This window comes from Lissotriton helveticus, chromosome 4_1, assembly GCF_964261635.1.
Source record: "Lissotriton helveticus chromosome 4_1, aLisHel1.1, whole genome shotgun sequence".
Lineage (NCBI taxonomy): Eukaryota > Metazoa > Chordata > Amphibia > Caudata > Salamandridae > Lissotriton > Lissotriton helveticus.
Window position 1 is genome coordinate 82,082,941 of NC_136063.1, and position 26,904 is coordinate 82,109,844.

Consider the following 26,904-nt stretch of genomic DNA (forward strand, 5'->3'; position numbering starts at 1 on the left):
ATTATCCCCCTGGCTGGAGGTGTTAAAGCAAAACACTTCACATGCCCAATAAAGTCTATTTCACCCCTTCACAGTATCAGGAAAGGCCTGCAAGGCCTTGGGCCTACTTCCATCCTCCAGGCACCAATGTTACTGATACCTGTGACATTTGGTGGTGTTAAGCTTCAAGGGGAAGAAGTCACACCTTCTACCCAGGGTTATGGAGCTCAGTGCGGGGTAACAATTCAGGTTATCCCCCTGGCTGCAGGTGTTAAAGCAAAACACTTCACATGCCCAACACAGTCTATTTCACCCCTTCACAGTATCAGGAAAGGCCTGCAAGGCCTTGTGCCTGTTTCCAGCCTCCAGGCACCTGTTTTTGTGATACTTGAGACATTTGGAGGTGTTCAGCTTCAAGGGGATGAAGTTGCACCTTCTACCCAGGGTTATGGAGCTCAGCGCAGGGTAAGAATTCAGGCTTCACCCCTGACTGGAGGTGTTAAAGCAAAACACACCACATGCCCAATAAAGTCTATTTCACCCCTTCACAGTATCAGGAAAGGCCTGCAAGGCCTTGGGCCTACTTCCAGCCTCCAGGCACCAATGTTACTGATACCTGTGACATTTGGTGGTGGTAAGCTTCAAGGGGAAGAAGTCACACCTTCTACCCAGGGTTATGGAGCTCAGCGCAGGGTAAGATTTTAGGTTATCCCCCTGGCTGGAGGTGTTAAAGCAAAACACTCCACATGCCCAATAAAGTCTATTTCACCCCTTCACAGTATCAGTAGAGGCCTGGAAGGCCTTGGGCCTACTTCCAGCCTCCAGGCACCAATTTTACTGATACCTGTGACATTTGGAGGTGCTAAGCTTCAAGGGGATGAAGTCACACCTTCTACCCAGGGTTATGGAGCTCAGTGCAGGGTAAGAATTCAGGTTATCCCCCTGGCTGGAGGTGTTAAAGCAAAACACTCCACATGCCCAATAAAGTCTATTTCACCCCTTCACAGTATCAGTAGAGGCCTGCAAGGCCTTGGGCCTACTTCCAGCCTCCAGGCACCAATTTTACTGATACCTGTGACATTTGGAGGTGCTAAGCTTCAAGGGGATGAAGTCACACCTTTTACCCAGGGTTATGGAGCTCAGCGCAGGGTAAGAATTCAGGTTATCCCCCTGGCTGGAGGTGTTAAAGCAAAACACTCCACATGCCCAATAAAGTCTATTTCACCCCTTCACAGTATCAGGAAGGACCTGCAAGGCCTTGGGCCTACTTCCAGCCTCCAGGCACCAATTGTACTTATACCTGTGATATTCGGTGGTGTTAAGCGTCAAGGGGATGAAGTCACACTTTCTACCCAGGGTTATGGAGCTCAGCGCAGGGTAAGATTTCAGGTTATCCCCCTTGCTGGAGGTGTTAAAGGAAAACACTCTGCATGCCCAATAAAGTCTATTTCACCCCTTCACAGTATCAGGAAAGGCCGGCAAGGCCTTGGGCCTACTTCCAGGCACCAATGTTACTGATACCTGTGACATTTGGTGGTGTTAAGCTTCAAGGGGATGAAGTCACACCTTTTACCCAGGGTTATGGAGCTCAGCGCAGGGTAAGATTCCAGGTTATCCCCCTGGCTTGAGGTGTTAAAGCAAAACACTTCACATGCCCAATAAAGTCTATTTCACCCCTTCACAGTATCAGGAAGGACCTGCAAGGCCTTGGTCCTACTTCCAGCCTCCAGGCACCAATGTTACTGATACCTGTGACATTTGGTGGTGTTAAGCTTCAAGGGGATGAAGTCACACCTTCTACCCAGGGTTATGGAGCTCAGTGCAGGGTAAGATTTCAGGTTATGCCCCTGGCTGGAGGTGTTAAAGCAAAACACTCCACATGCCCAATAAAGTCTATTTCACCCTTTCCCAGTATCAGGAAAGGCCTGCAAGGCCTTGTGCCTACTTCCAGCCTCCAGGCACCAAAGTTACTGATACCTGTGACATTTGGTGGTGTTAAGCTTCAAGGGGAAGAAGTCACACCTCCTACCCAGGCTTATGGAGCTCAGTGCAGGGTAAGAATTCAGGTTATCCCCCAGGCTGGAGATTTTAAAGCAAAACACGTCACATGCCCAATAAAGTCTATTTCACCCCTTCACAGTATCAGGAAAGGCCTGCAAGGCCTTGGGCCTACTTCCAGCCTCCAGGCACCAATGTTACTGATACCTGTGACATTTGGTGGTGTTAAGCTTCAAGGGGATGAAGTCACACCTTCTACCCAGGGTTATGGAGCTCAGTGCAGGGTATGATCTCAGGTTATCCCCTTGGCTTGAGGTGTTAATGCAAAAAACTTCACATGCCCAATAAATTGTATTTCACCCCTTCACAGTATCAGGAAAGTCCTTGGGCCTACTTCCAGCCCCCAGGCACCTGTTTTTGTGATACTTGTGACATTTGGAGGTGTTGAGCTTCAAGGGGATGAAGGCACACCTTTTACCCAGGGTTACGGAGCTCAGCGCAGGGTAAGATTCCAGGTTATCCCCCTGGCTTGAGGTGTTAAAGCAAAACACTTCACATGCCCAATAAAGTCTATTTCACACCTTTCACAGTATCAGGAAAGGCCTGCAAGGCCTTGGGCCTACTTCCAGCTTCCAGGCACCAATTTTACTGATACCTGTGACATTTGGTGGTGTTAAGCTTCAAGGGGATGAAGTCGCACCTTTTACCCAGGGTTATGGAGCTCAGCGCAGGGTAAGATTTCAGGTTATCCCCCTGGCTGGAGGTGTTAAAGCAAAACACCTCACATGCCCAGTACAGTGTATTTCACCCTTTCCCAGTATCAGGAAAGGCCTGCAAGGCCTTGGGCCTACTTCCAGCCTCCAGGCACCAATGTTACTGATACCTGTGACATTTGGTGGTGGTAAGCTTCAAGGGGAAGAAGTCACACCTTCTACCCAGGGTTATGGAGCTCAGCGCAGGGTAAGATTTCAGGCTTCACCCATGACTGGAGGTGTTAAAGCAAAACACTTCACATGTCCAGTAAAGTGTACTTCGCCTGTTCACATTATCAGGAAAGGCTTGCAAGGCCTTGGGAGTGTTTCCAGCCTACAGGCACCAGTTTTAGTTATACCTGTGACAAGCTAGGGATGGGCCAGAGTACCTGAAGGCTAAGATCTGAAACTGTTGATGTACGTTTTGTACTGTGAGAAGTGTTTGATTTGTGGTTCACTCTACCTACATCCAAGGCGAAAACCGGTATTTAGAAGTAGATCTCAATCAGGCTGCCAGGCGCAGAATCTGATTTGTGGGCGCAGGTCGCACTCTTGACAGACCATTTGATTCAGGAGTGGTCCCCACGCCAGCAATCGGGCTCACTACAACGGTGATAGTCACAGGCCTCACTCTGTACTGTGGGATGTATGATGTAAGAATTAGATTGCGGTACATTACATTGCTTTTTTAGGCGCTTTCCACAACTTGCACGGGAGGGCGATCTAGACTTAGGAATAGTATGATTTACTATGCCAGGGAGGGAAGGTGTTGGAATAGTAAATCACACTATTCCTTAGTGTAGAGCGCCCTCCAGTGCAAGTCGTGGAAACGATTTGCGGGGTAAATGCAGAGATCTAAATGTACTGCGGTGTTTTGACCGCGTTGTTAAGGTCGGTTCCCTTCTAGGTACGTCCCCTGAGTGGTAAACCTAACTCCAGCTGTAAAAAAGCAGCTCAGCAGAGTGCCTCCATGCAGGTACTGGGGGGGTCACCATTTCAGGTGCATTCACACCCTCTGCTCTCACTCTGGGTGCCGTTAAACATGCAGGCCTGACTCGGCCGCCTGCCTTCACCGTGCCACTGTGTGTTTATGATGTTGAGTCTGCGCCCGTCTCCTCCAGCTCGGCGCTTGGCAGTGAATGCCCTCTGCCTGCATGTGCAGCTATCAGCGCGCAGCACCCCTGGTGATGCCTGAGCCCGGACCGTGCCCCGCTGCTTGTAAAAGTCCCCCGGCTGGCCCCGACTCGTGGGTGCCAAAGCCGAGGGTGCAGGCGCGCCGTGAGGGCCCCCCTGGCCCCCTGGCATTGTCTCCACTCCCCGCGCTCGGCCGGCGGAGCCCTGTGTTACTTCGGCCCGTTCCAGCACGCGCTCCCCGCGGCCCCCGGAGCCCCACTGCGCCGCCACAGGGCCCGCTCCCTGCAGGAGGCCCCTCCCGCCCGCGGGCCGCCGCTCCCGGCCTCGTAGCGCGAGGGTGGACCGGGGAAAAGGGGCCCGAGGCCCGGGATTCCAGGCTGGGGGGCGTCAGCCATCGGGGGAGGGCAGAGATTCACGGCGCATTACGAGCCTCTGAGGACGGGGGCAGCTGAAACGGGGGCGGGCGCGGGAAGGGGCTGAAGCTGGGCTTCTTTTCATGTGTGCCTGGGAGCGTGTGTTTAACTGATTGTGTTTTAAAACTTAGTTATTCCGATGGTAGGAAACACAAAAGTCAGCTGGGAGCAGGGAGCCGAGTGCGCCTCGCACAGCCCTCTCTCCCCGGGACCAATCAGGGGCTGGCTCCTCCCTATATATGCACGGGGCTCGGCTCGGGCGGTACATTTCTGTTCTCTGACAGTGCCTGCGCCCAGACTTGCGTTACCATGGCAGAAACCGCTCCAGCCGTCGCGGCGCCTCCCGCTGAGGTCGCCCCCAAGAAGAAGCAGCAGAAGAAAGCAGCGGGGGCCTCCAAGGCCAAGAAGCCTTCCGGTCCCAGCGTGTCCGACATGATTATGAAGGTGGTGACTGCCTCGGCCGAGAGGAAGGGAGTCTCCCTGTCGGCCCTGAAGAAGGGGCTGCTCGCCGCCGGCTACGATGCGGACAAGAACAAGGGCCGAGTAAAGGTCTCCCTGAAGAGCCTGGTCAGCAAAGGCGCCCTAGCCCAGCTGAAGGGCACCGGGGCCTCCGGCTCCTTCAAGGTGAACAAGAAGCAGCTGGTGGGCAAGAAGGCGGCAAAGAAGACAGCCACCAAGAAGCCAGCGGCCAAGAAAGCTGCCCCTGCCGCCAAGAAGCCCAAAAAGGCTCCCGCGGGGGTCAAGAAGAGCCCGAAGAAGGTCAAGAAGCCGGCGGCAGCCAAGAGCCCCAAGAAGCCCAAGGCTGCCCCCGCCAAGAAGGCTGCCAAGAGCCCAGCGAAAGCCAAGGCGGCGAAGCCCAAAGTAGCCAAGAAAAGCCCTGCCAAGGTAGTCAAACCCAAGGCAGCCAAGCCCAAAGCAGCCAAGCCCAAAAAGGCAGCACCCAAGAAGAAGTAAGGGCTTGCACCGAGACACTGCAAACACAAAGGCTCTTTTAAGGGCCACCACCCTGTCTAGAAGAGAGCGTGTTCATCCCCACCTTTGCACCCACCCAATGCCCCACTTTTCCAAAAATAAACCGCACAATACATCCCAGCGCACCGTTTCACAGGCGAGTGCTGCGTGTGATCTTGGCCATATAAAACGGCTCTTTCGGTGCTGAGTGGATTGAAATCGTTATCACATAGAAAACAAGGGGGTCCGGGAGTTATAAGACCTCCGTTCATAGTACATGTGCAATAACGTGTTTGTGTCTCGGTGCTTTCACTGTACCCGGGCAGACTCGACATAGTGTCTGCATAAGGCAGACGATTGTGAACTTTAAATGGAGCGCAGGGCACTGCGTGCTCCAGGGTGACATGGGGCGGGTAAAAGGGGGTCTGGGAGTTATGAGACCTCAGTTTATTATAAACGTGTGCTAACGTGTGTGTGTGTGTTGGTGCTTTCACTGTACCCGGGCAGACTCGACATAGTGTCTGCATAAAGCAGACGATTGTGAACTTTCCATCGAGCGCAGGTAACGGGGAGTGTTCCAGGGCGGCGTGCTCATGACATCTCGGGCTCCTCTCCCGGTTGACCGGGGTCGGGTGGACCACCAGTGGACGGACGGACACGGAGACAAAGGCTGGCCGGGGCGCGGGCTCCGGCTACATCATCCAACCGGAGGGTTCTCTTTTATCCACAGCTCATTGGACACCTAGGCTGCAGCCTCCGGTCCAGTAACCAATCGTTGCACACCGCGGGCTATTTTCGAACGTGGGGCGGTCTCCTCAGCCAATCAGAGCAGCCCTCCGTCTGTGAGCGCATAAATAGGGCTCTTTCCCCGTTCGACGCCATTCTTCTCTGCCTTCGCCGAGAGAGACCGCTCCCGCCATGGCCCGCACCAAGCAGACAGCCCGCAAGTCCACCGGCGGCAAAGCGCCCCGCAAGCAGCTGGCCACCAAGGCTGCCCGCAAGAGCGCGCCTGCCACCGGCGGCGTCAAGAAGCCTCACCGCTACCGGCCCGGCACCGTGGCCCTCCGCGAGATCCGCCGCTACCAGAAGTCCACCGAGCTCCTCATCCGCAAGCTGCCCTTCCAGCGCCTGGTGAGGGAGATCGCCCAGGACTTCAAGACGGACCTGCGCTTCCAGAGCTCCGCCGTCATGGCCCTGCAGGAGGCCAGCGAGGCCTACCTGGTCGGGCTCTTCGAGGACACCAACCTGTGCGCCATCCACGCCAAGAGGGTGACCATCATGCCCAAGGACATCCAGCTGGCACGTCGCATCCGAGGCGAGAGGGCCTAAGGCGACGGACCGACCCGAACAACCACCACAACGGCTCTTTTAAGGGCCACCACCCTGTCACCTACGAGCTTATCTTATCTGTCATGGCATGTGTTTTAACACGTCAGGGAGGGTGGGCTGTGAGTACCACGAGCACTGGGCAACTTATACCGCCGGCTCTTGAGAAACCAGAGCACTCTGTGTTCACAGTGCACCAACACCTCTCCAATGTGTCCTTCATTTTAAAGCGTTGTTTGGGTAGAGGGTTGTGGTCGGGATCCGCGGGTCACAAGCCAGCACTATGGGGCATCTGTGCCCCCGGTACGTCGGGTTCTGAGAGTACCTCGATTACTGGGCAACTTATACCGGCTCTGGGGGGGAACCAGAGCACTCCGTGTTCACAGTGCACAAACACCTCTTAAACGTGTCCTTCATTTAATAGAGAGCTTCTTCGGGGGTAGAGGATTGTGTAGGGATCCGCTGGTCACAAGCCAGCGCTATGGCGCATCTGTGCTCCCGGTACATCGGGTTCATGTGTCCGATTTCAGGAACGTTTGCCCCGGGGCGGATTATAGCCGTTCCCCAGGGTCTTAAAAGTACTAACACAACGTTAAACCCGCTCACACAAACACTGTTCGCCCCATACATGGAAAAGAATAAGCCCACGGGCAGATGCGCGAATTCCCAGTGGGTTTATGTAACCTCATCGTTGCAGTGCTTATGTGACACTTGGTCCCAACGAGGGCTCATTCATATACATGTTGATTTAAAGAGGAAAAACGGGTTGACTGCTCTGTCGGCCCTCGGTCTGCAGCAAGCCCCGTGAGAGCGGGCCTTTCTGCACTCAACATTACCCTTCTAAAACACATATTTCTCAAGTGATAACAGAAGCACATTAGCTCTTAGAGGAGGAAGTGATTGGCCCTTAAAAGAGCCGTTGTGTTTGTTGGTGATGCGCCTCGAAGCCTTACTTGGCGCTGGTGTACTTGGTGACGGCCTTGGTGCCCTCCGACACGGCGTGCTTGGCCAGCTCTCCGGGCAGCAGAAGGCGGACTGCGGTCTGGATCTCCCGGGAGGTGATGGTGCGCCGCGAGTTGTAGAGAGCCAGTTTGGAAGACTCGTTAGCGATGCGCTCGAAGATGTCGTTCACGAAGGAGTTCATGATGCCCATGGCCTTGGAGGAAATGCCGGTATCTGGGTGCACCTGCTTCATCACTTTGTAAATGTAGATGGCATAGCTTTCCTTCCTGCTCTTCCTGCGCTTCTTCCCGTCCTTCTTGGGCGGCTTGGAGAGCGCTTTCTTGGAGCCCTTCTTGGGAGCCGGCGCGGACTTGGCTGGTTCAGGCATGGTGGACGCTCTTTCACTGCTTGCTGTGAAGCCGAGAGAAATACGGAAGGAGGGCCCGGCACTTGTATTTATGGGCTTGGCCTGCAAAGCAGTCTCCTTCCCGGCTCTCCCTTCTCATTGGCAGGCTCCCCACTTCCTATGTTAAGCCCTCCTCCAATGAGAAGTACTATCAGCGCCTAGCTGTCAACCAATCAGACGCTCCCGAAGTCTTTATATAACCGAGTCCAGCAGAAAGAGAAGTATTACTTGAAGACCAGCCGCAGGGCACCAGACACAACTTCAAGAAGGCGGACTGGTGCCTATACAAGAGATGCCTGGAGGACACACTGGTCCCAGGTCCCCTGCGAAGCACTGAAGACATTGACCAGGCGATTCACCACTTCACAGCTTCAATCCACACAGCTATTGAGCGCAGCATTCCAGAGCAGAAACTACAACGATGCTCTATCTACGATCTCCCGAAGGGCATCAAGCAGTCAATAGCTGCCAAGAACAGAGCCCGCAGAGAGTGGCAAAGGAACCGCACCCCCGACCTGCTGAAGAAGTATAATGAACTGACAAGACAGCTGAAGATGCAAATAAGCCAGCACAGAGGCGAAAAATGGGAAGCAGCTACAGCTAACCTAAAGGACTCAGACAACTCTCTATGGAGAATGACCCGCCGCCTGACTGGGAAGAAGGAACCAAACCCACCGATACAAGGGACGACTCACCTGGCATGCAGCAGCAGGGATAAGGCTGAGGTCTTCGCTGACACGCTGGAGGCATCATTCAGGCCCAACCAGGCAAGCAAACTGGCAACAGAAGTAGAGCAAGAGGTCGCCAAGCATCACCGGGAGCACCCACCAGAAACAGAAACTGCACACATTGAGGAATGCTCAATGGGCGAATTACTGGCCCTGGCAAAAACACTAAAAAACGGCAAGGCACCAGGGAAGGACAGAATAGTCAACCAAGCCATCAAGATGCTACCAGATACTGCAGTGGATCACCTTGCTGAGATATTTAACGCATGCATGCAGCACCAGTATTTCCCAAACACCTGGAAAGAAGCAAGAGTCGTCGTATTCCCCAAGGCTGGGAAACCACTGCGAGACCCTGCAAATTACCGCCCCATAAGTCTGCTATCTGGCCTATCAAAACTCTTTGAAAAAGTCATCCACGCCCGTCTCGTGGACTTTGCGACAAGCAACAACCTCCTTGCTAAAGAACAGTTTGGGTTCCGGAAAGATCACTCAACCAATCACCAACTCCTCAGAGTTGTGGACATCATCAGCCATGGTTTCAACATCAACAAGTCTACCGGAGTAGTCTTTCTGGATGTAGCCAAAGCATTTGACCGAGTATGGCACGAGGGACTGCTTTACAAATTTATCAAGCTCCAGTTTCCCAGCTACCTGGTCAAGCTACTGTCCAGCTACCTGACAAAACGGACCTTTCACGTGGCAGTGCGAGAAGAATGCTCATCGCCACGCCCAATTCTTGCTGGAGTGCCTCAGGGATCAATCCTAGGACCATTCCTCTTCAACATATTCACAAACGACATCCCCACGGACCTAAAGAAGACTGATCTTGCCCTTTACGCAGATGATGTTGCGGTCATCTCTCAATCCTTCAGCGACAAGGAAGTGGCTAAGAACCTGGAGACATCGCTCTGCAGACTCTCCGAATGGTACAGCGACTGGCAGATCACCTTGAACACGGGCAAAACCACTGCAACATTATTTACCAGGAAGCAGAACAGGAAACACCCACAGATCCTCCTCAACGGGGACGAGGTCAAATGGGAAAACAGCAGCTCCTACCTGGGGGTGACTCTGGACTCTAAACTCAGCTGGAGAAACCACATAGAGAAGACCTGCCAGAAAGCAGCATCCAAACTGGCTGCATTATACCCACTCCTGAAGACTAAGTCGATGCCCATGCAGAGCAAGGTGCGAGTAGTCACTGCAATAATTCGACCAACTATGACATACGCCTCACCAGTTTGGAGTGGCTGCCGCCCACAGCTTCGGATGGACCTACAGAAAGTACAGAACAAGGCCTTACGGATTGCAGCAGGTGCACCTATGTTCACACGAACAGCAGACCTCCACAGAGACTTAGGGATTGAGATGTTGGACGACCATCTCCTCAAACTCAACAGGAAATTCTACACAGGATTAGATCAAAAGGAAAACCCACTGATCAGGAAACTTGCAGACATCTCTACGAACCCATTTGACCGCTACCCGCGTCCCATTGAAGCGCTAACCATGCGAAACTGAAACAGAAACGCAGCATCCAAAAACTCAGCACTGCTTGAAGGCAAACGCCGGCAGGTACACAAAACCCACCGCTGCCAGATGGCATAACAGCCTCGGCAAGCAACCAAAACTCAACACTATCAGAAGGAACTTGATGGACAAAGACAAGACCCTCTGAGGAAACATGCTGACAATTCTGCATACTCAATCGACCGCTACCCGCGGCCCATCACTGAGATGACCATGTGATGCAACCTCAACTGTGACAAAGCGTCACACATCAATAAGACAATCTAAACAGCGACTAAAAAATTCAAAATGATTGTGGAGTAATGAGGCTACTGCCTCGGTATCCAAAAACTCACCACTGTCAGAAGGAATCTGACAGACGAAAACAAGACAGCAGAGTAGAGAAGTATTCTTCTCTCTGTTGTGTGACTGAGACCCTAGATCGATCGCCATGTCTGGAAGAGGAAAGCAGGGAGGAAAGGCCCGCGCCAAGGCCAAGACACGCTCCTCCAGAGCAGGGCTCCAGTTCCCCGTGGGCCGTGTTCACAGGCTGCTCCGGAAGGGAAGCTACGCCGAGAGGGTGGGAGCCGGTGCCCCCGTCTATCTGGCTGCAGTGCTGGAGTACCTGACCGCTGAGATCCTGGAGCTGGCCGGCAACGCCGCCCGGGACAACAAGAAGACCCGCATCATCCCCAGACACCTCCAGTTGGCCATCCGCAACGACGAGGAGCTGAACAAGCTGCTGGGCCGAGTCACCATCGCCCAGGGAGGAGTCCTGCCCAACATCCAGGCCGTGCTGCTGCCCAAGAAAACCGAGAGCCACAAGGCACAGGGCAAAGCAAGCAAGTAAAGGCCCGCAGACCCCCGTGGAAACACACCCTAAACACAAAGGCTCTTTTCAGGGCCATCCACAGACTCCATCAAAGAGCGTATCCGTGCCGAGGTGTTACTCTCTGGCGGCTTCATAGATGCGGCAGCGCCCGCTACCGTAGCTTCATAGGGGGGCATGCCCAAGCTCTGGCCGTGCACTGTTGTTCCTTCCCGAAGCCTAGCATGAGGCCGACCATATTAATGTTTTTTTTTTTAGTATATACATGTATAATTTGAATTTTCAGGGACACATTTTGCAGACTTGCCCCAGCCGAGCGGGCACCGAAGGCGAGGGTTAGGCGGGCCGCGGTGACAAGTGGGGGCCTGGCAGGGAGGAGTGTGCGTGTTTGACTGATCGGTGCACCGGCGGCAGCTGCTGAGCCCGATCGGGAGCCCCTGACAAAGAGGCGGGCTGGGAGCGCGCTCTTTTTCAATCAATATATACATATATATTTTTTCATTTTTGGGGGACACATTGTGCAGGCTTGCCCCAGCCGGGAGCGAGATGTGGGCAGTGTTGCGAGGTTGAAGGCAGGTGGTGCCGGTGAGGACTTTAACGTGTGTTGGGCTCCATTAAAACGTATCCATGTTTTTTTTTCTTCATATTGGGAGGGGCCACCGAACGAGAGGGTTAGGCGGGCCGCGGTCACAAGTGGGGGCCGGGAATGGAGGTGCCTTGGGCGCGAGACGTGGACAGTGTTGCGGGGTTGCAGGCGGTGACACACAGCGGGGTGGTGCCGGTGAGTCCGGTTTAACGTGTGTGGGCTTTATTAAAACATGCCCGAGGCTGTTCATATTGGGAGGGGGGAAGGAAGGAGAGGTTTAGGCGGGCCGCGGTCACAAGTAGGGGCCGGGAAGGGGTGTGTTTGACTGTGATCTGTGCACCGGCGGCAGCTGCTGAGCCAGCCCATGACAAAGGCGGGCTGGGAGCCCGCTCTTTTTCAAACGGCAACGGCCGCTCCAGCCCCCGCTCCCTGCAGAGGGCGGGACGGGGCCGGGCTCTACATGGGCTCCCGCGCAGGTCCGCTGCTCCTCAATATAAGCAGCCGCTGCTGGTCGAGATTTCATTTCTGCTCACATCATCGAGAGGAGAACATGTCTGGACGCGGCAAAGGAGGGAAGGGGCTCGGCAAAGGCGGCGCCAAGAGGCACCGCAAGGTGCTCCGGGACAACATCCAGGGCATCACCAAGCCGGCCATTCGCCGCCTGGCGCGCCGTGGCGGAGTCAAGCGCATCTCCGGCCTCATCTACGAGGAGACCCGCGGGGTGCTCAAGGTTTTCCTGGAGAACGTGATCCGGGACGCCGTCACCTACACCGAGCACGCCAAGCGGAAGACCGTCACCGCCATGGATGTGGTCTATGCCCTGAAGCGCCAGGGCCGCACCCTCTACGGATTCGGCGGTTAAACACTCGACTTGCCCTCGGAAAAACGCAAAACACCAACCCAAAGGCTCTTTTAAGAGCCGACCACGATGTCATGGGAGAGCTGTGTCTATGCACTATTGTTCCCGCAGAGCCGGGATCGGCTACTCGCTAGCCCAATACCAGGGGATTTGCTCCGGTGCCACCCTACCATGTCGGGCGCTGTCCCGTGGCCCCAGGAGCCCGCCATTCAGGAGCCCTGGACTGGGTCCCTAAGGGGGTGTTTAGACCGGCCCAGGTGCCCGCCATTATGGAGCCCTTGCCTGGGGACCTACGGTGGGTTTAGCCCGGCCCAGGGTCCCGTTTTCCTGGAGCTCTAAACTGGGGACCTAAGGCGTGTTTAGCCCGGCCCAGGGGCCCGCAACCATGGAGCCCTAAACTGGTGACCTAAGGCGGGCTCAGCCCGGTCCAGGGGCCCGCCACCACGGAGCCCTGGACTGGGGACCTAATTCGTGTTTAGCCCGTCCCAGGGTCCCGTTATCCTGGAGCCCTTCACTGGGGAGATAAGGCAGGTTTAGCCCGGCCCAGGTGCACGCCAACATGGAGCCCTTGCCTGGGGACCTACTGTGGGTTCAGCCCGGTCCAGCGGCCTGCCATCATGGAGCCCTGGACTGGGGACCTAAGGTGGGTTTAGCACGGCCCAGGGGCCCGCCATCATGGAGCCCTTGCCTGGGGACCTAAGGTGGGTTCAGTCCGGTCCAGGGGCCTGCCATCATGGAGCCCTGGACTGGGGACCTACGGTGGGTTTAGCCCGGCCCAGGGGCCCGCCATCATGGAGCCCTTGCCTGGGGACCTAAGGTGGGTTCAGCCCGGTCCAGGGGCCTGCCATCATGGAGCCCTGGACTGGGGACCTACGGTGGGTTTAGCACGGCCCAGGGGCCCGCCATCATGGAGCCCTTGCCTGGGGACCTAAAGTGGGTTTAGCCCGGCTCAGGGCCCCACGAGTCACGCAGTTCACCGACTATTAAGCCCCCCACGTAGTGGGGGCTTACAGCGCCTGGCTGGGAGACAAAGTTGGAGTTAGCGCGGCCATTCCGCCGCCCGGCCATCTGGTCGCCGCAACTCACTGGGCCATCTGGTCGGCGACCAGATGGCCCAGTCAGCTACGGCGACCAGATGGCCGGGCGGCGGAATGGCCGTGCTAACTCCAACTTTGTCTTCCGCCCAGGAGCATAAGCCCTAGGGGCTTAATAGTCGATACAATAGGGTTCCCATGCAGGCCCATAGGAAGAGGGTGTGGGGTCCTAAATGATGTGGCGAACCACCATGTCCGTTTACGGGTCCCTGTGGGCCTTTAAACAACGCTTTCAGTATTTTTCTTTTTTTGTGTGTGGACATTTTGGTTCAAGGGGACGTGGGCACTACTTCTACCCAGGGCTGGTGAGCTCCGATTCGGGTAAAATTTCCGCATTTCCCCCTTAGCTGGAGGTCGGCAAAAAAAAAAAAAAAAAAAAAAACGATACATACATTTTTTCTTCTTTTTTTCTAACTTTATGTTCAAGGGGACAAAGTCACTTTTTCTACCCAGGGCTGATGAGCTCCGATTCGGGTAACATTTCCGGTTTCCCCCCTTAGCTGGAGGTCGGCAAAAAAAATAACTATATATATATACATATTTTTTTTTTTACTATTTCCTTAGTTTCAAGGGGACAAAGTCACTTGTTCTACCCAGGGCTGGGGAGCTCCGATTCGGGTACAATTTCGGGTTTCCCCCCTTAGCCGGAGGTCGGCAAAAAAAAAATCTAAACTTTTTTTTTTTTTTACTAACTTTAGGTTCAAGGGGACAACGTCACTGTTTCTACCCGAGGATGTGGAGCTCCGATCCGGGTAAAACTTCAGGTTTTCCCCCTAAGCTGAAGGTGGTCCAAAATAAATAAAAAAAATATATATACACATACAATTTTTTTCTTCTTCTTCAAATAACTCTAGGTTGAAGGGGACAAAGTCACTTTTTCTACCCGGCCTATGGATCTCCGATCCGGGTACAATTTACCCATTTAAAACTGTTAATACAAAATATATATATATATATATTTTGCTCAATGTTTAGGTTCTAGGGGACTAAGTCACTTTTTCTACTCAGGGCTATGGAGCTCCGATTAGGGTAATATTTCAGGATTTCCCCTTTGGCTGGAGGCGGAGAAAAAAAAAAAGTCATTCAAAAGGTATATAAAGCCCTTTGCATTATCAGATCCTAGCCTTCAGTGTCCCAAGCCCATTTCTAGCCTGCAGGCACAAAGTGTCTATTTCTGCACAGGGCTATGGAGCTCCGCGCAGGGTGAGATTCCCCCCTGTTACAGTATCAGCACAAGGCTGTGGGCCCATTCCTAGCCTCCAAACACCTCTTTTAGGGATACTTGTAACATTCGGCGGAGTTAATCTTCAAAGGGGATACAGTTGCTCCTACTAACCTGGGCTATGGACCTCCGCGCAGAGTAAGATTTCAGGTTCCACCCCTGGCTGGAGGTGGGAAAACGAAAGAGTTATTTATTCCAACACTGTATCTAACCCCTTTACAGTATCAGACCCAGGCCTGCAAGACCATAGGCACATTTCCAGCCTCCAGGCACCTATTTTCGTGATACTTGTGACATTATGAAGCCTGCAGCTTCAAGGGGACAAAGTCACTCCTCCTACCCAGGGTTAAGGAACTCCGCGCAGGGTAATATTTAGGGTTATACTCCTGGCTGGGGGTGTGAAAACAACACACTTCAAAAGTCCAATAAAGTGTATGTCACCCCTTAACAGTGTCAGGTGAGGCCAGCAAGGCCATGGAACTTCTTCCAGCCTCCAAGCACCAGTTTTACTGATACCTGTGAGATTTGGAGGTGTAAGGCTTCAAGGGGATGAAGTCACACCTTCTACCTAGGGTTAAGGAGCTCTGCGCAGGGTAAGGCTTCAGGCTGACCCCCTGGCTTGAGGTGTGAAAAGGAGACACGTCACGTGGTCAATACAATGTTTTTAACCCCTTTTACAGTATCAGGACAAGGCCTGCTAGGCCATGGGCCTACTTCCAGCCTCCAGGTACCAGTTTAACAAATACCTGTGACATTTGGAGCTGTAAGGCTTCAAGGGGATGAAGTCGCGCCTTCTACCCAGGGTTATGGAGCTCCGCGCAGGGTAAGATTTCAGTTTATCCCCCTGGCTGGAGGTGTTAAAGCCAAACACTTCACATGCCCATTGAAGTCTATTTCACCCCTTCACAGTATCAGGAAAGGCCTGCAAGGCCTTGGGCCTACTTCCATCCTCCAGGCACCAATGTTACTGATACCTGTGACATTTGGTGGTGTTAAGCTTCAAGGGGAAGAAGTCACACCTTCTACCCAGGGTTATGGAGCTCAGTGCAGGGTAACAATTCAGGTTATCCCCCTGGCAACAGGTGTTAAAGCAAAACACTTCACTTGCCCAACACAGTCTATTTCACCCCTTCACAGTATCAGGAAAGGCCTGCAAGGCCTTGGGCGTAGCTACTTCCAGCCCCCAGGCACCAATTTTACTGATACCGATGACATTTGGTGGTGTTCAGCTTCAAGGGGATGAAGTCACACTTTCTACCCAGGGTTATGGAGCTCAGCGCAGGGTAAGAATTGGGGTTATCCCCCTGGCTGGAGGTGTTAAAGCAAAACACTCCACATGCCCAATAAAGTCTATTTCACCCTTTCCCAGTATCAGGAAAGGCCTGCAAGGCCTTGTGCCTACTTCAGGCCTCCAGGCACTAATGTTACTGATACCTGTGACATTTGGTGGTGTTAAGCTTCAAGGGAATGAAGTCACACCTTTTACCCAGGGTTCTGGAGCTCAGCGCAGGGTAAGATTCCAGGTTATCCCCCTGGCTTGAGGTGTTAAAGCAAAACACTTCACATGCCCAATAAAGTCTATTTCACCCCTTTCACAGTATCAGGAAAGGCCTGCAAGGCCTTGGGCCTACTTCCAGCCCCCAGGCACCAATGTTACTGACACCTGTGACATTTGGTGGTGTTAAGCTTAAAGGGGAAGAAGTCGCACCTTTTACCCAGGGTTATGGAACTCAGTGCAGGGTAAGATTCCAGGTTATCCCCCTGGCTGGAGGTGTTAAAGCAAAACACTCCACATGCCCAATAAAGTCTATTTCACCCCTTTCATAGTATCAGGAAAGGCCTGCAAGGCCTAGTGCCAGTTTCCAGCCTCCAGGCACCTGTTTTTGTGATACTTGAGACATTTGGAGGTGTTCAGCTTCAAGGGGATGAAGTTGCACCTTCTACCCAGGGTTATGGAGCTCCGTGCAGGGTAAGATTTCAGTTTATCCCCCTGGCTGGAGGTGTTAAAGCAAAACACTTCACATGCCCATTAACGTCTATTTCACCCCTTCACAGTATCAGTAAAAGGCCTACAAGGCCTTGGGCCTACTTCCAGCCTCCTGGCACCAATTACACTGATACCTGTGACATTTGGAGGTGTTAAGCTTCAAGGGGAAGAAGTCACACTTTCTACCCAGGGTTGTGGAGCTCAGCGAAGGGTAAGATTTCAAGTTTCAACCCTGGCTGGAGGTGTTAAAGCAAAACACCTCACATGCCCAATAAATTGTATTTCACCCCTTCACAGTATCAGGAAAGGCCTGCAAGGCCTTGGGCCTACTTCCAGCCTCCAGGCACCAATTGTACTCATACCTGTGACATTTGGAGGTGCTAAGCGTCAAGGGGATGAAGTCACACCTTCTACCCAGGGTTATGGAGCTCCGCGCAGGGTAAGAATTCAGGTTATCCCCCTGGCTGGAGGTGTTAAAGCAAAACACTCCACATGCCCAATAAAGTCTATTTCACCCCTCCACAGTATCTGGAAAGGCATGCAAGGCCTTGGGCCTACTTCCAGCTTCCAGGCACCAATTTTACTGATACCTGTGACATTTGGTGGTGTTAAGCTTCAGGGGGATGAAGTCACACTTTCTACCCAGGGTTATGGAGCTCAGCGCAGGGTAAGATTTTAGGTTATCCCCCTGGCTGGAGGTGTTAAAGCAAAACACTCCACATGCCCATTAAAGTCTATTTCACCCCTTCACAGTATCAGGAAAGGCATGCAAGGCCTTGGGCCTACTTCCAGCCTCCAGGCACCAATGTTACTCATACCTGTGACATTTGGTGGTGTTAAGCTTCAAGGGGATGAAGTCACACCTTCTACCCAGGGTTATGGAGCTCACCGCAGGGTAAGATTTCAGGTTATCCCCCTGGCTAGAGGTGTTAAAGCAAAACACCTCACATGCCCAGTACAGTGTATTTCACCCTTTCCCAGTATCAGGAAAGGCCTGCAAGGCCTTGTGCCTACTTCAGGCCTCCAGGCACCAATGTTACTGATACCTGTGACATTTGGTGGTGTTAAGCTTCAAGGGGAAGAAGTCACACTTTCTACCCAGGGTTATGGAGCTCAGCGCAGGGTAAGATTTTAGGTTATCCCCCTGGCTGGAGGTGTTAAAGCAAAACACTCCACATGCCCATTAAAGTCTATTTCACCCTTTCCCAGTATCAGGAAAGGCCTGCAAGGCCTTGTGCCTACTTCCAGCCTCCAGGCACCAATGTTACTGACACCTGTGACATTTGGTGGTGTTAAGCTTCAAGGGGAAGAAGTCACACCTTCTACCCAAGGTTATGGAGCTCAGCGCAGGGTAAGATTTCAGGTTATCCCCCTGGCTGGAGGTGTTAAAGCAAAACACTCCACATGCCCAATAACGTCTATTTCACCCCTTCACAGTATCAGGAAAGGCCTGCAAGGCCTTGTGCCTACTTCCAGCCTCCAGGCACCAATGGTACTGATACCTGTGACATTTGGTGGTGTTAAGCTTCAAGGGGATGAAGTCACACCTTCTACCCAGGGTTATGGAGCTCAGCGCAGGGTAAGATTTCAGGTTATCCCCCTGGCTGGAGGTGTTAAAGCAAAACACTCCACATGCCCAATAACGTCTATTTCACCCCTTCACAGTATCAGGAAAGGCCTGCAAGGCCTTGTGCCTACTTCCAGCCTCCAGGCACCAATGTTACTGATACCTGTGACATAAGGTGGTGTTGAGCTTCAAGGGGATGAAGTCACACCTTTTACCCAGGGTTATGGAGCTCAGCGCAGGGTAAGATTTCAGGTTATCCCCCTGGCTGGAGGTGTTAAAGCAAAACACTCCACATGCCCAATAAAGTCTATTTCACCCCTTCACAGTATCAGGAAAGGCCTGCAAGGCCTTGTGCCTGTTTCCAGCCTCCAGGCACCTGTTTTTGTGATACTTGAGACATTTGGAGGTTTTCAGCTTCAAGGGGATGAAGTTGCACCTTCTACCCAGGGTTATGGAGCTCAGCGCAGGGTAAGAATTCAGGCTTCACCCCTGACTGGAGGCGTTAAAGCAAAACACTCCACATGCCCAATAAAGTCTATTTCACCCCTTCACAGTATCAGGAAAGGCCTGCAGGGCCTTGGGCCTACTTCCAGCCTCCAGGCACCAATGTTACTGATACCTGTGACATTTGGTGGTGTTAAGCTTCAAGGGGATGAAGTCACACCTTTTACCCAGGGTTATGGAGCTCAGCGCAGGGTAAGATTCCAGGTTATCCCCCTGGCTGGAGGTGTTAAAGCAAAACACTCCACATGCCCAATAAATTGTATTTCACCCCTTCACAGTATCAGGAAATGCCTGCAAGGCCTTGGGCCTACTTCCAGCCTCCAGACACCAATTGTACTGATACCTGTGACATTTGGTGTTGTTCAACTTCAAGGGGATGAAGTCACACTTTCGACCCAGGGTTATGGAGCTCAGCGCAGGGTAAGATTTCAGGTTATCCCCCTTGGCTTGAGGTGTTAATGCAAAACACTTCACATGCCCAATAAATTGTATTTCACCCCTTCACAGTATCAGGAAAGGCCTGCAAGGCCTTGGGCCTACTTCCAGCCTCCAGACACCAATTGTACTGATACCTGTGACATTTGGTGTTGTTCAACTTCAAGGGGATGAAGTCACACCTTCTACCCAGGGTTATGGAGCTCAGCGGAGGGTAAGATTTCAGCTTTTCACCCCTAGCTGGATGTGTTAAAGCAAAACACTTCTCATTCCCAATAAAGTCAATTTCACCCCTTCACAGTATCAGGAAGGACCTGCAAGGCCTTGGTCCTACTTCCAGCCTCCAGGCACCAATGTTACTGATACCTGTGACATTTGGTGGTGTTGAGCTTCAAGGGGATGAAGGCCCACCTTTTACCCAGGGTTATGGAGCTCAGCGCAGGGTAAGATTTCAGATTATCCCCCTGGCTGGAGGTGTTAAAGCAAAACACTTCACATGCCCAATAAAGTCTATTTCACCCCTTCACAGTATCAGGAAAGGCCTGCAAGGCCTTGGGCCTACTTCCATCCTCCAGGCACCAATGTTACTGATACCTGTGACATTTGGTGGTGTTAAGCTTCAAGGGGAAGAAGTCACACCTTCTACCCAGGGTTATGGAGCTCAGCGCAGGGTAAGATTTTAGGTTATCCCCCTGGCTGGAGGTGTTAAAGCAAAACACTCCACATGCCCAATAAAGTCTATTTCACCCCTTCACAGTATCAGTAGAGGCCTGGAAGGCCTTGGGCCCACTTCCAGCCTCCAGGCACCAATTTTACTGATACCTGTGACATTTGGAGGTGCTAAGCTTCAAGGGGATGAAGTCACACCTTCTACCCAGGGTTATGGAGCTCAGTGCAGGGTAAGAATTCAGGTTATCCCCCTGGCTGGAGGTGTTAAAGCAAAACACTCCCCATGCCCAATAAAGTCTATTTCACCCCTTCACAGTATCAGTAGAGGCCTGCAAGGCCTTGGGCCTACTTCCAGCCTCCAGGCACCAATTTTACTGATACCTGTGACATTTGGAGGTGCTAAGCTTCAAGGGGATGAAGTCACACCTTCTACCCAGGGTTATGGAGCTCAGCGCAGGGTAAGAATTCAGGTTATCCCCCTGGCTGGAGGTGTTAAAGCAAAACACTCCACATGCCCAATAAAGTCTATTTCACCCCTTCACAGTATCAGGAAGGACCTGCAAGGCCTTGGGCCTACTTCCAGCCTCCAGGCACCAATTGTACTTATACCTGTGACATTCGGTGGAGTTAAGCGTCAAGGGGATGAAGTCACACCTTTTACCCAGGGTTATGGAGCTCAGCGCAGGGTAAGATTTCAGGTTATGCCCCTGGCTGGAGGTGTTAAAGCAAAACACTCCACATGCCCAATAAAGTCTATTTCACCCTTTCCCAGTATCAGGAAAGGCCTGCAAGGCCTTGTGCCTACTTCAGGCCTCCAGGCACTAATGTTACTGATACCTGTGACATTTGGTGGTGTTAAGCTTCAAGGGAATGAAGTCACACCTTTTACCCAGGGTTCTGGAGCTCAGCGCAGGGTAAGATTCCAGGTTATCCCCCTGGCTTGAGGTGTTAAAGCAAAACACTTCACATGCCCAATAAAGTCTATTTCACCCCTTTCACAGTATCAGGAAAGGCCTGCAAGGCCTTGGGCCTACTTCCAGCCCCCAGGCACCAATGTTACTGACACCTGTGACATTTGGTGGTGTTAAGCTTAAAGGGGAAGAAGTCGCACCTTTTACCCAGGGTTATGGAACTCAGTGCAGGGTAAGATTCCAGGTTATCCCCCTGGCTGGAGGTGTTAAAGCAAAACACTCCACATGCCCAATAAAGTCTATTTCACCCCTTTCATAGTATCAGGAAAGGCCTGCAAGGCCTAGTGCCAGTTTCCAGCCTCCAGGCACCTGTTTTTGTGATACTTGAGACATTTGGAGGTGTTCAGCTTCAAGGGGATGAAGTTGCACCTTCTACCCAGGGTTATGGAGCTCCGTGCAGGGTAAGATTTCAGTTTATCCCCCTGGCTGGAGGTGTTAAAGCAAAACACTTCACATGCCCATTAACGTCTATTTCACCCCTTCACAGTATCAGTAAAAGGCCTACAAGGCCTTGGGCCTACTTCCAGCCTCCTGGCACCAATTACACTGATACCTGTGACATTTGGAAGTGTTAAGCTTCAAGGGGAAGAAGTCACACTTTCTACCCAGGGTTATGGAGCTCAGCGAAGGGTAAGATTTCAAGTTTCAACCCTGGCTGGAGGTGTTAAAGCAAAACACCTCACATGCCCAATAAATTGTATTTCACCCCTTCACAGTATCAGGAAAGGCCTGCAAGGCCTTGGGCCTACTTCCAGCCTCCAGGCACCAATTGTACTCATACCTGTGACATTTGGAGGTGCTAAGCGTCAAGGGGATGAAGTCACACCTTCTACCCAGGGTTATGGAGCTCCGCGCAGGGTAAGAATTCAGGTTATCCCCCTGGCTGGAGGTGTTAAAGCAAAACACTCCACATGCCCATTAAAGTCATTTTTACCCCTTCACAGTATCAGGAAAGGCCTGCAAGACCTTGGGCCTACTTCCAGCCTCCAGGCACCAATTTTACTGATACCTGTGACATTTGGAGGTGCTAAGCTTCAAGGGGATGAAGTCACACCTTTTACCCAGGGTTATGGAGCTCAGCGCAGGGTAAGATTCCAGGTTATCCCCCTGGCTTGAGGTGTTAAAGCAAAACACTTCACATGCCCAATAACGTCTATTTCACCCCTTCACAGTATCAGTAAAAGGCCTACAAGGCCTTGGGCCTACTTCCAGCCTCCAGGCACCAATGTTACTGATACCTGTGACATTTGGAGGTGTTAAGCTTCAAGGGGAAGAAGTCACACTTTCTACCCAGGGTTATGGAGCTCAGCGAAGGGTAAGATTTCAAGTTTCAACCCTGGCTGGAGGTGTTAAAGCAAAACACCTCACATGCCCAATAAATTGTATTTCACCCCTTCACAGTATCAGGAAAGGCCTGCAAGGCCTTGGGCCTACTTCCAGCCTCCAGGCACCAATGTTACTGATACCTGTGACATTTGGAGGTGCTAAGCGTCAAGGGGATGAAGTCACACCTTCTACCCAGGGTTATGGAGCTCAGCGCATGGTAAGATTCCGGGTTATCCCCCTGTCTTGAGGCGTTAAAGCAAAACACTTCACATGCCCAATAAAGTCTATTTCACCCCTTTCACAGTATCAGGAAAGGCCTGCAAGACCTTGGGCCTACTTCCAGCCTCCAGGCACCAATTGTACTGATACCTGTGACATTTGGAGGTGCTAAGCGTCAAGGGGATGAAGTCACACCTTCTACCCAGGGTTATGGAGCTCCGCGCAGGGTAAGAATTCAGGTTATCCCCCTGGCTGGAGGTGTTAAAGCAAAACACTCCACATGCCCATTAAAGTCTATTTCACCCCTTCACAGTATCAGGAAGGACCTGCAAGGCCTTGGGCCTACTCCCAGCCTCCAGGCACCAATTTTACTGATACCTGTGACATTTGGAGGTGCTAAGCTTCAAGGGGATGAAGTCACACCTTCTACCCAGGGTTATGGAGCTCAGTGCAGGGTAAGATTTCAGGTTATGCCCCTGGCTGGAGGTGTTAAAGCAAAACACTCCACATGCCCAATAAAGTCTATTTCACCCTTTCCCAGTATCAGGAAAGGCCTGCAAGGCCTTGTGCCTACTTCAGGCCTCCAGGCACTAATGTTACTGATACCTGTGACATTTGGTGGTGTTAAGCTTCAAGGGAATGAAGTCACACCTTTTACCCAGGGTTCTGGAGCTCAGCGCAGGGTAAGATTCCAGGTTATCCCCCTGGCTTGAGGTGTTAAAGCAAAACACTTCACATGCCCAATAAAGTCTATTTCACCCATTTCACAGTATCAGGAAAGGCCTGCAAGGCCTTGGGCCTACTTCCAGCCCCCAGGCACCAATGTTACTGACACCTGTGACATTTGGTGGTGTTAAGCTTAAAGGGGAAGAAGTCGCACCTTTTACCCAGGGTTATGGAACTCAGTGCAGGGTAAGATTCCAGGTTATCCCCCTGGCTGGAGGTGTTAAAGCAAAACACTCCACATGCCCAATAAAGTCTATTTCACCCCTTTCATAGTATCAGGAAAGGCCTGCAAGGCCTAGTGCCAGTTTCCAGCCTCCAGGCACCTGTTTTTGTGATACTTGAGACATTTGGAGGTGTTCAGCTTCAAGGGGAAGAAGTCACATCTTCTACCCAGGGTTATGGAGCTCCGTGCAGGGTAAGATTTCAGGTTATCCCCCTGGCTGGAGGTGTTTAAGCAAAACACCTCACATGCCCAGTACAGTGTATTTCACCCTTTCCCAGTATCAGGAAAGGCCTGCAAGGCCTTGTGCCTACTTCCAGCCTCAAGTCACCAATGTTACTGATACCTGTGACATGTGGTGGTGTTAAGCTTCAAGGGGATGAAGTCACACTTTCTACCCAGGGTTATGGAGCTCAGCGCAGGGTAAGAATTGGGGTTATCCCCCTGGCTGGAGGTGTTAAAGCAAAACACTCCACATGCCCAATAAAGTCTATTTCACCCTTTCCCAGTATCAGGAAAGGCCTGCAAGGCCTTGGGCCTACTTCAGGCCTCCAGGCACTAATGTTACTGATACCTGTGACATTTGGTGGTGTTAAGCTTCAAGGGAATGAAGTCACACCTTTTACCCAGGGTTCTGGAGCTCAGCGCAGGGTAAGATTCCAGGTTATCCCCCTGGCTTGAGGTGTTAAAGCAAAACACTTCACATGCCCAATAAAGTCTATTTCACCCCTTTCACAGTATCAGGAAAGGCCTGCAAGGCCTTGGGCCTACTTCCAGCCCCCAGGCACCAATGTTACTGACACCTGTGACATTTGGTGGTGTTAAGCTTAAAGGGGAAGAAGTCGCACCTTTTACCCAGGGTTATGGAACTCAGTGCAGGGTAAGATTCCAGGTTATCCCCCTGGCTGGAGGTGTTAAAGCAAAACACTCCACATGCCCAATAAAGTCTATTTCACCCCTTTCATAGTATCAGGAAAGGCCTGCAAGGCCTAGTGCCAGTTTCCAGCCTCCAGGCACCTGTTTTTGTGATACTTGAGACATTTGGAGGTGTTCAGCTTCAAGGGGATGAAGTTGGACCTTCTACCCAGGGTTATGGAGCTCCGTGCAGGGTAAGATTTCAGTTTATCCCCCTGGCTGGAGGTGTTAAAGCAAAACACTTCACATGCCCATTAACGTCTATTTCACCCCTTCACAGTATCAGTAAAAGGCCTACAAGGCCTTGGGCCTACTTCCAGCCTCCTGGCACCAATTACACTGATACCTGTGACATTTGGAGGTGTTAAGCTTCAAGGGGAAGAAGTCACACTTTCTACCCAGGGTTATGGAGCTCAGCGAAGGGTAAGATTTCAAGTTTCAACCCTGGCTGGAGGTGTTAAAGCAAAACACCTCACATGCCCAATAAATTGTATTTCACCCCTTCACAGTATCAGGAAAGGCCTGCAAGGCCTTGGGCCTACTTCCAGCCTCCAGGCACCAATTGTACTCATACCTGTGACATTTGGAGGTGCTAAGCGTCAAGGGGATGAAGTCACACCTTCTACCCAGGGTTATGGAGCTCCGCGCAGGGTAAGAATTCAGGTTATCCCCCTGGCTGGAGGTGTTAAAGCAAAACACTCCACATGCCCAATAAAGTCTATTTCACCCCTCCACAGTATCTGGAAAGGCATGCAAGGCCTTGGGCCTACTTCCAGCTTCCAGGCACCAATTTTACTGATACCTGTGACATTTGGTGGTGTTAAGCTTCAGGGGGATGAAGTCACACTTTCTACCCAGGGTTATGGAGCTCAGCGCAGGGTAAGATTTTAGGTTATCCCCCTGGCTGGAGGTGTTAAAGCAAAACACTCCACATGCCCATTAAAGTCTATTTCACCCCTTCACAGTATCAGGAAAGGCATGCAAGGCCTTGGGCCTACTTCCAGCCTCCAGGCACCAATGTTACTCATACCTGTGACATTTGGTGGTGTTAAGCTTCAAGGGGATGAAGTCACACCTTCTACCCAGGGTTATGGAGCTCAGCGCAGGGTAAGATTTCAGGTTATCCCCCTGGCTAGAGGTGTTAAAGCAAAACACCTCACATGCCCAGTACAGTGTATTTCACCCTTTCCCAGTATCAGGAAAGGCCTGCAAGGCCTTGTGCCTACTTCAGGCCTCCAGGCACCAATGTTACTGATACCTGTGACATTTGGTGGTGTTAAGCTTCAAGGGGAAGAAGTCACACTTTCTACCCAGGGTTATGGAGCTCAGCGCAGGGTAAGATTTTAGGTTATCCCCCTGGCTGGAGGTGTTAAAGCAAAACACTTCACATGCCCATTAACGTCTATTTCACCCCTTCACAGTATCAGTAAAAGGCCTACAAGGCCTTGGGCCTACTTCCAGCCTCCTGGCACCAATTACACTGATACCTGTGACATTTGGAGGTGTTAAGCTTCAAGGGGAAGAAGTCACACTTTCTACCCAGGGTTATGGAGCTCAGCGAAGGGTAAGATTTCAAGTTTCAACCCTGGCTGGAGGTGTTAAAGCAAAACACCTCACATGCCCAATAAATTGTATTTCACCCCTTCACAGTATCAGGAAAGGCCTGCAAGGCCTTGGGCCTACTTCCAGCCTCCAGGCACCAATGTTACTGATACCTGTGACATTTGGAGGTGCTAAGCGTCAAGGGGATGAAGTCACACCTTCTACCCAGGGTTATGGAGCTCAGCGCAGGGTAAGATTCCGGGTTATCCCCCTGTCTTGAGGCGTTAAAGCAAAACACTTCACATGCCCAATAAAGTCTATTTCACCCCTTTCACAGTATCAGGAAAGGCCTGCAAGACCTTGGGCCTACTTCCAGCCTCCAGGCACCAATTGTACTGAAAACTGTGACATTTGGAGGTGCTAAGCGTCAAGGGGATGAAGTCACACCTTCTACCCAGGGTTATGGAGCTCCGCGCAGGGTAAGAATTCAGGTTATCCCCCTGGCTGGAGGTGTTAAAGCAAAACACTCCACATGCCCATTAAAGTCTATTTTACCCCTTCACAGTATCAGGAAAGGCCTGCAAGACCTTGGGCCTACTTCCAGCCTCCAGGCACCAATTTTACTGATACCTGTGACATTTGGAGGTGCTAAGCTTCAAGGGAATGAAGTCACACCTTTTACCCAGGGTTATGGAGCTCAGCGCAGGGTAAGATTCCAGGTTATCCCCCTGGCTTGAGGTGTTAAAGCAAAACACTTCACATGCCCAATAAAGTCTATTTCACCCCTTCACAGTATCAGGAAGGACCTGCAAGGCCTTGGTCCTACTTCCAGCCTCCAGGCACCAATGTTACTGATACCTGTGACATTTGGTGGTGTTAAGCTTCAAGGGGATGAAGTCGCACCTTCTACCCAGGGTTATGGAGCTCCGCGCAGGGTAAGATTTCAGGTTATACCCCAAGCTTGAGGTGTTAAAGCAAAACACTTCACATGCCCAATAAAGTCTATTTCACCCCTTCACAGTATCAGGAAAGGCCTGCAAGGCCTTGTGCCTACTTCCAGCCTCCAGGCACCAATGTTACTGATATCTGTGACAT

General features: G+C 52.0%; 4 protein-coding genes and 1 pseudogene across 4 annotated transcripts; 4 read left to right on the top strand and 1 right to left on the bottom strand.

Moving 5' to 3' along the window:
- The first annotated feature begins 4,573 nt into the window (after positions 1-4,573).
- LOC144827011 (histone H1.3-like) lies at positions 4,574-5,364 on the top strand. Its single transcript, XM_078685475.1, has one exon. The coding sequence runs from the start codon at positions 4,586-4,588 to the stop codon at positions 5,228-5,230; it is 645 nt and encodes a 214-aa protein (XP_078541601.1). The 5' UTR covers positions 4,574-4,585; the 3' UTR covers positions 5,231-5,364.
- Positions 5,365-5,631: 267 nt separating this feature from the next.
- LOC144827914 (histone H3-like) lies at positions 5,632-6,608 on the top strand (annotated as a pseudogene).
- Positions 6,609-7,502: 894 nt separating this feature from the next.
- On the bottom strand, positions 7,503-7,883 carry LOC144827915 (histone H2B 1.2-like). Its single transcript, XM_078686076.1, has one exon. The coding sequence runs from the start codon at positions 7,881-7,883 to the stop codon at positions 7,503-7,505; it is 381 nt and encodes a 126-aa protein (XP_078542202.1).
- Positions 7,884-10,589: 2,706 nt separating this feature from the next.
- Positions 10,590-10,988, top strand: LOC144827916 (histone H2A type 2-C-like). Its single transcript, XM_078686079.1, has one exon. It carries the CDS (start codon positions 10,590-10,592, stop codon positions 10,986-10,988), a length of 399 nt encoding a protein of 132 aa, XP_078542205.1.
- A 1,025-nt stretch (positions 10,989-12,013) lies between these two features.
- On the top strand, positions 12,014-12,415 carry LOC144827917 (histone H4-like). Its single transcript, XM_078686080.1, has one exon. It carries the CDS (start codon positions 12,014-12,016, stop codon positions 12,413-12,415), a length of 402 nt encoding a protein of 133 aa, XP_078542206.1.
- Positions 12,416-26,904: the final 14,489 nt, after the last annotated feature.

Excerpts from the sequence above, each read along its gene's own strand:
- LOC144827011 (XM_078685475.1), top strand. The coding sequence starts at position 4,586 with ATGGCAGAAACCGCTCCAGCCGTCGCGGCGCCTCCCGCTGAGGTCGCC.
- LOC144827915 (XM_078686076.1), bottom strand. The coding sequence starts at position 7,883 with ATGCCTGAACCAGCCAAGTCCGCGCCGGCTCCCAAGAAGGGCTCCAAG.
- LOC144827916 (XM_078686079.1), top strand. The coding sequence starts at position 10,590 with ATGTCTGGAAGAGGAAAGCAGGGAGGAAAGGCCCGCGCCAAGGCCAAG.
- LOC144827917 (XM_078686080.1), top strand. The coding sequence starts at position 12,014 with ATGGGCTCCCGCGCAGGTCCGCTGCTCCTCAATATAAGCAGCCGCTGC.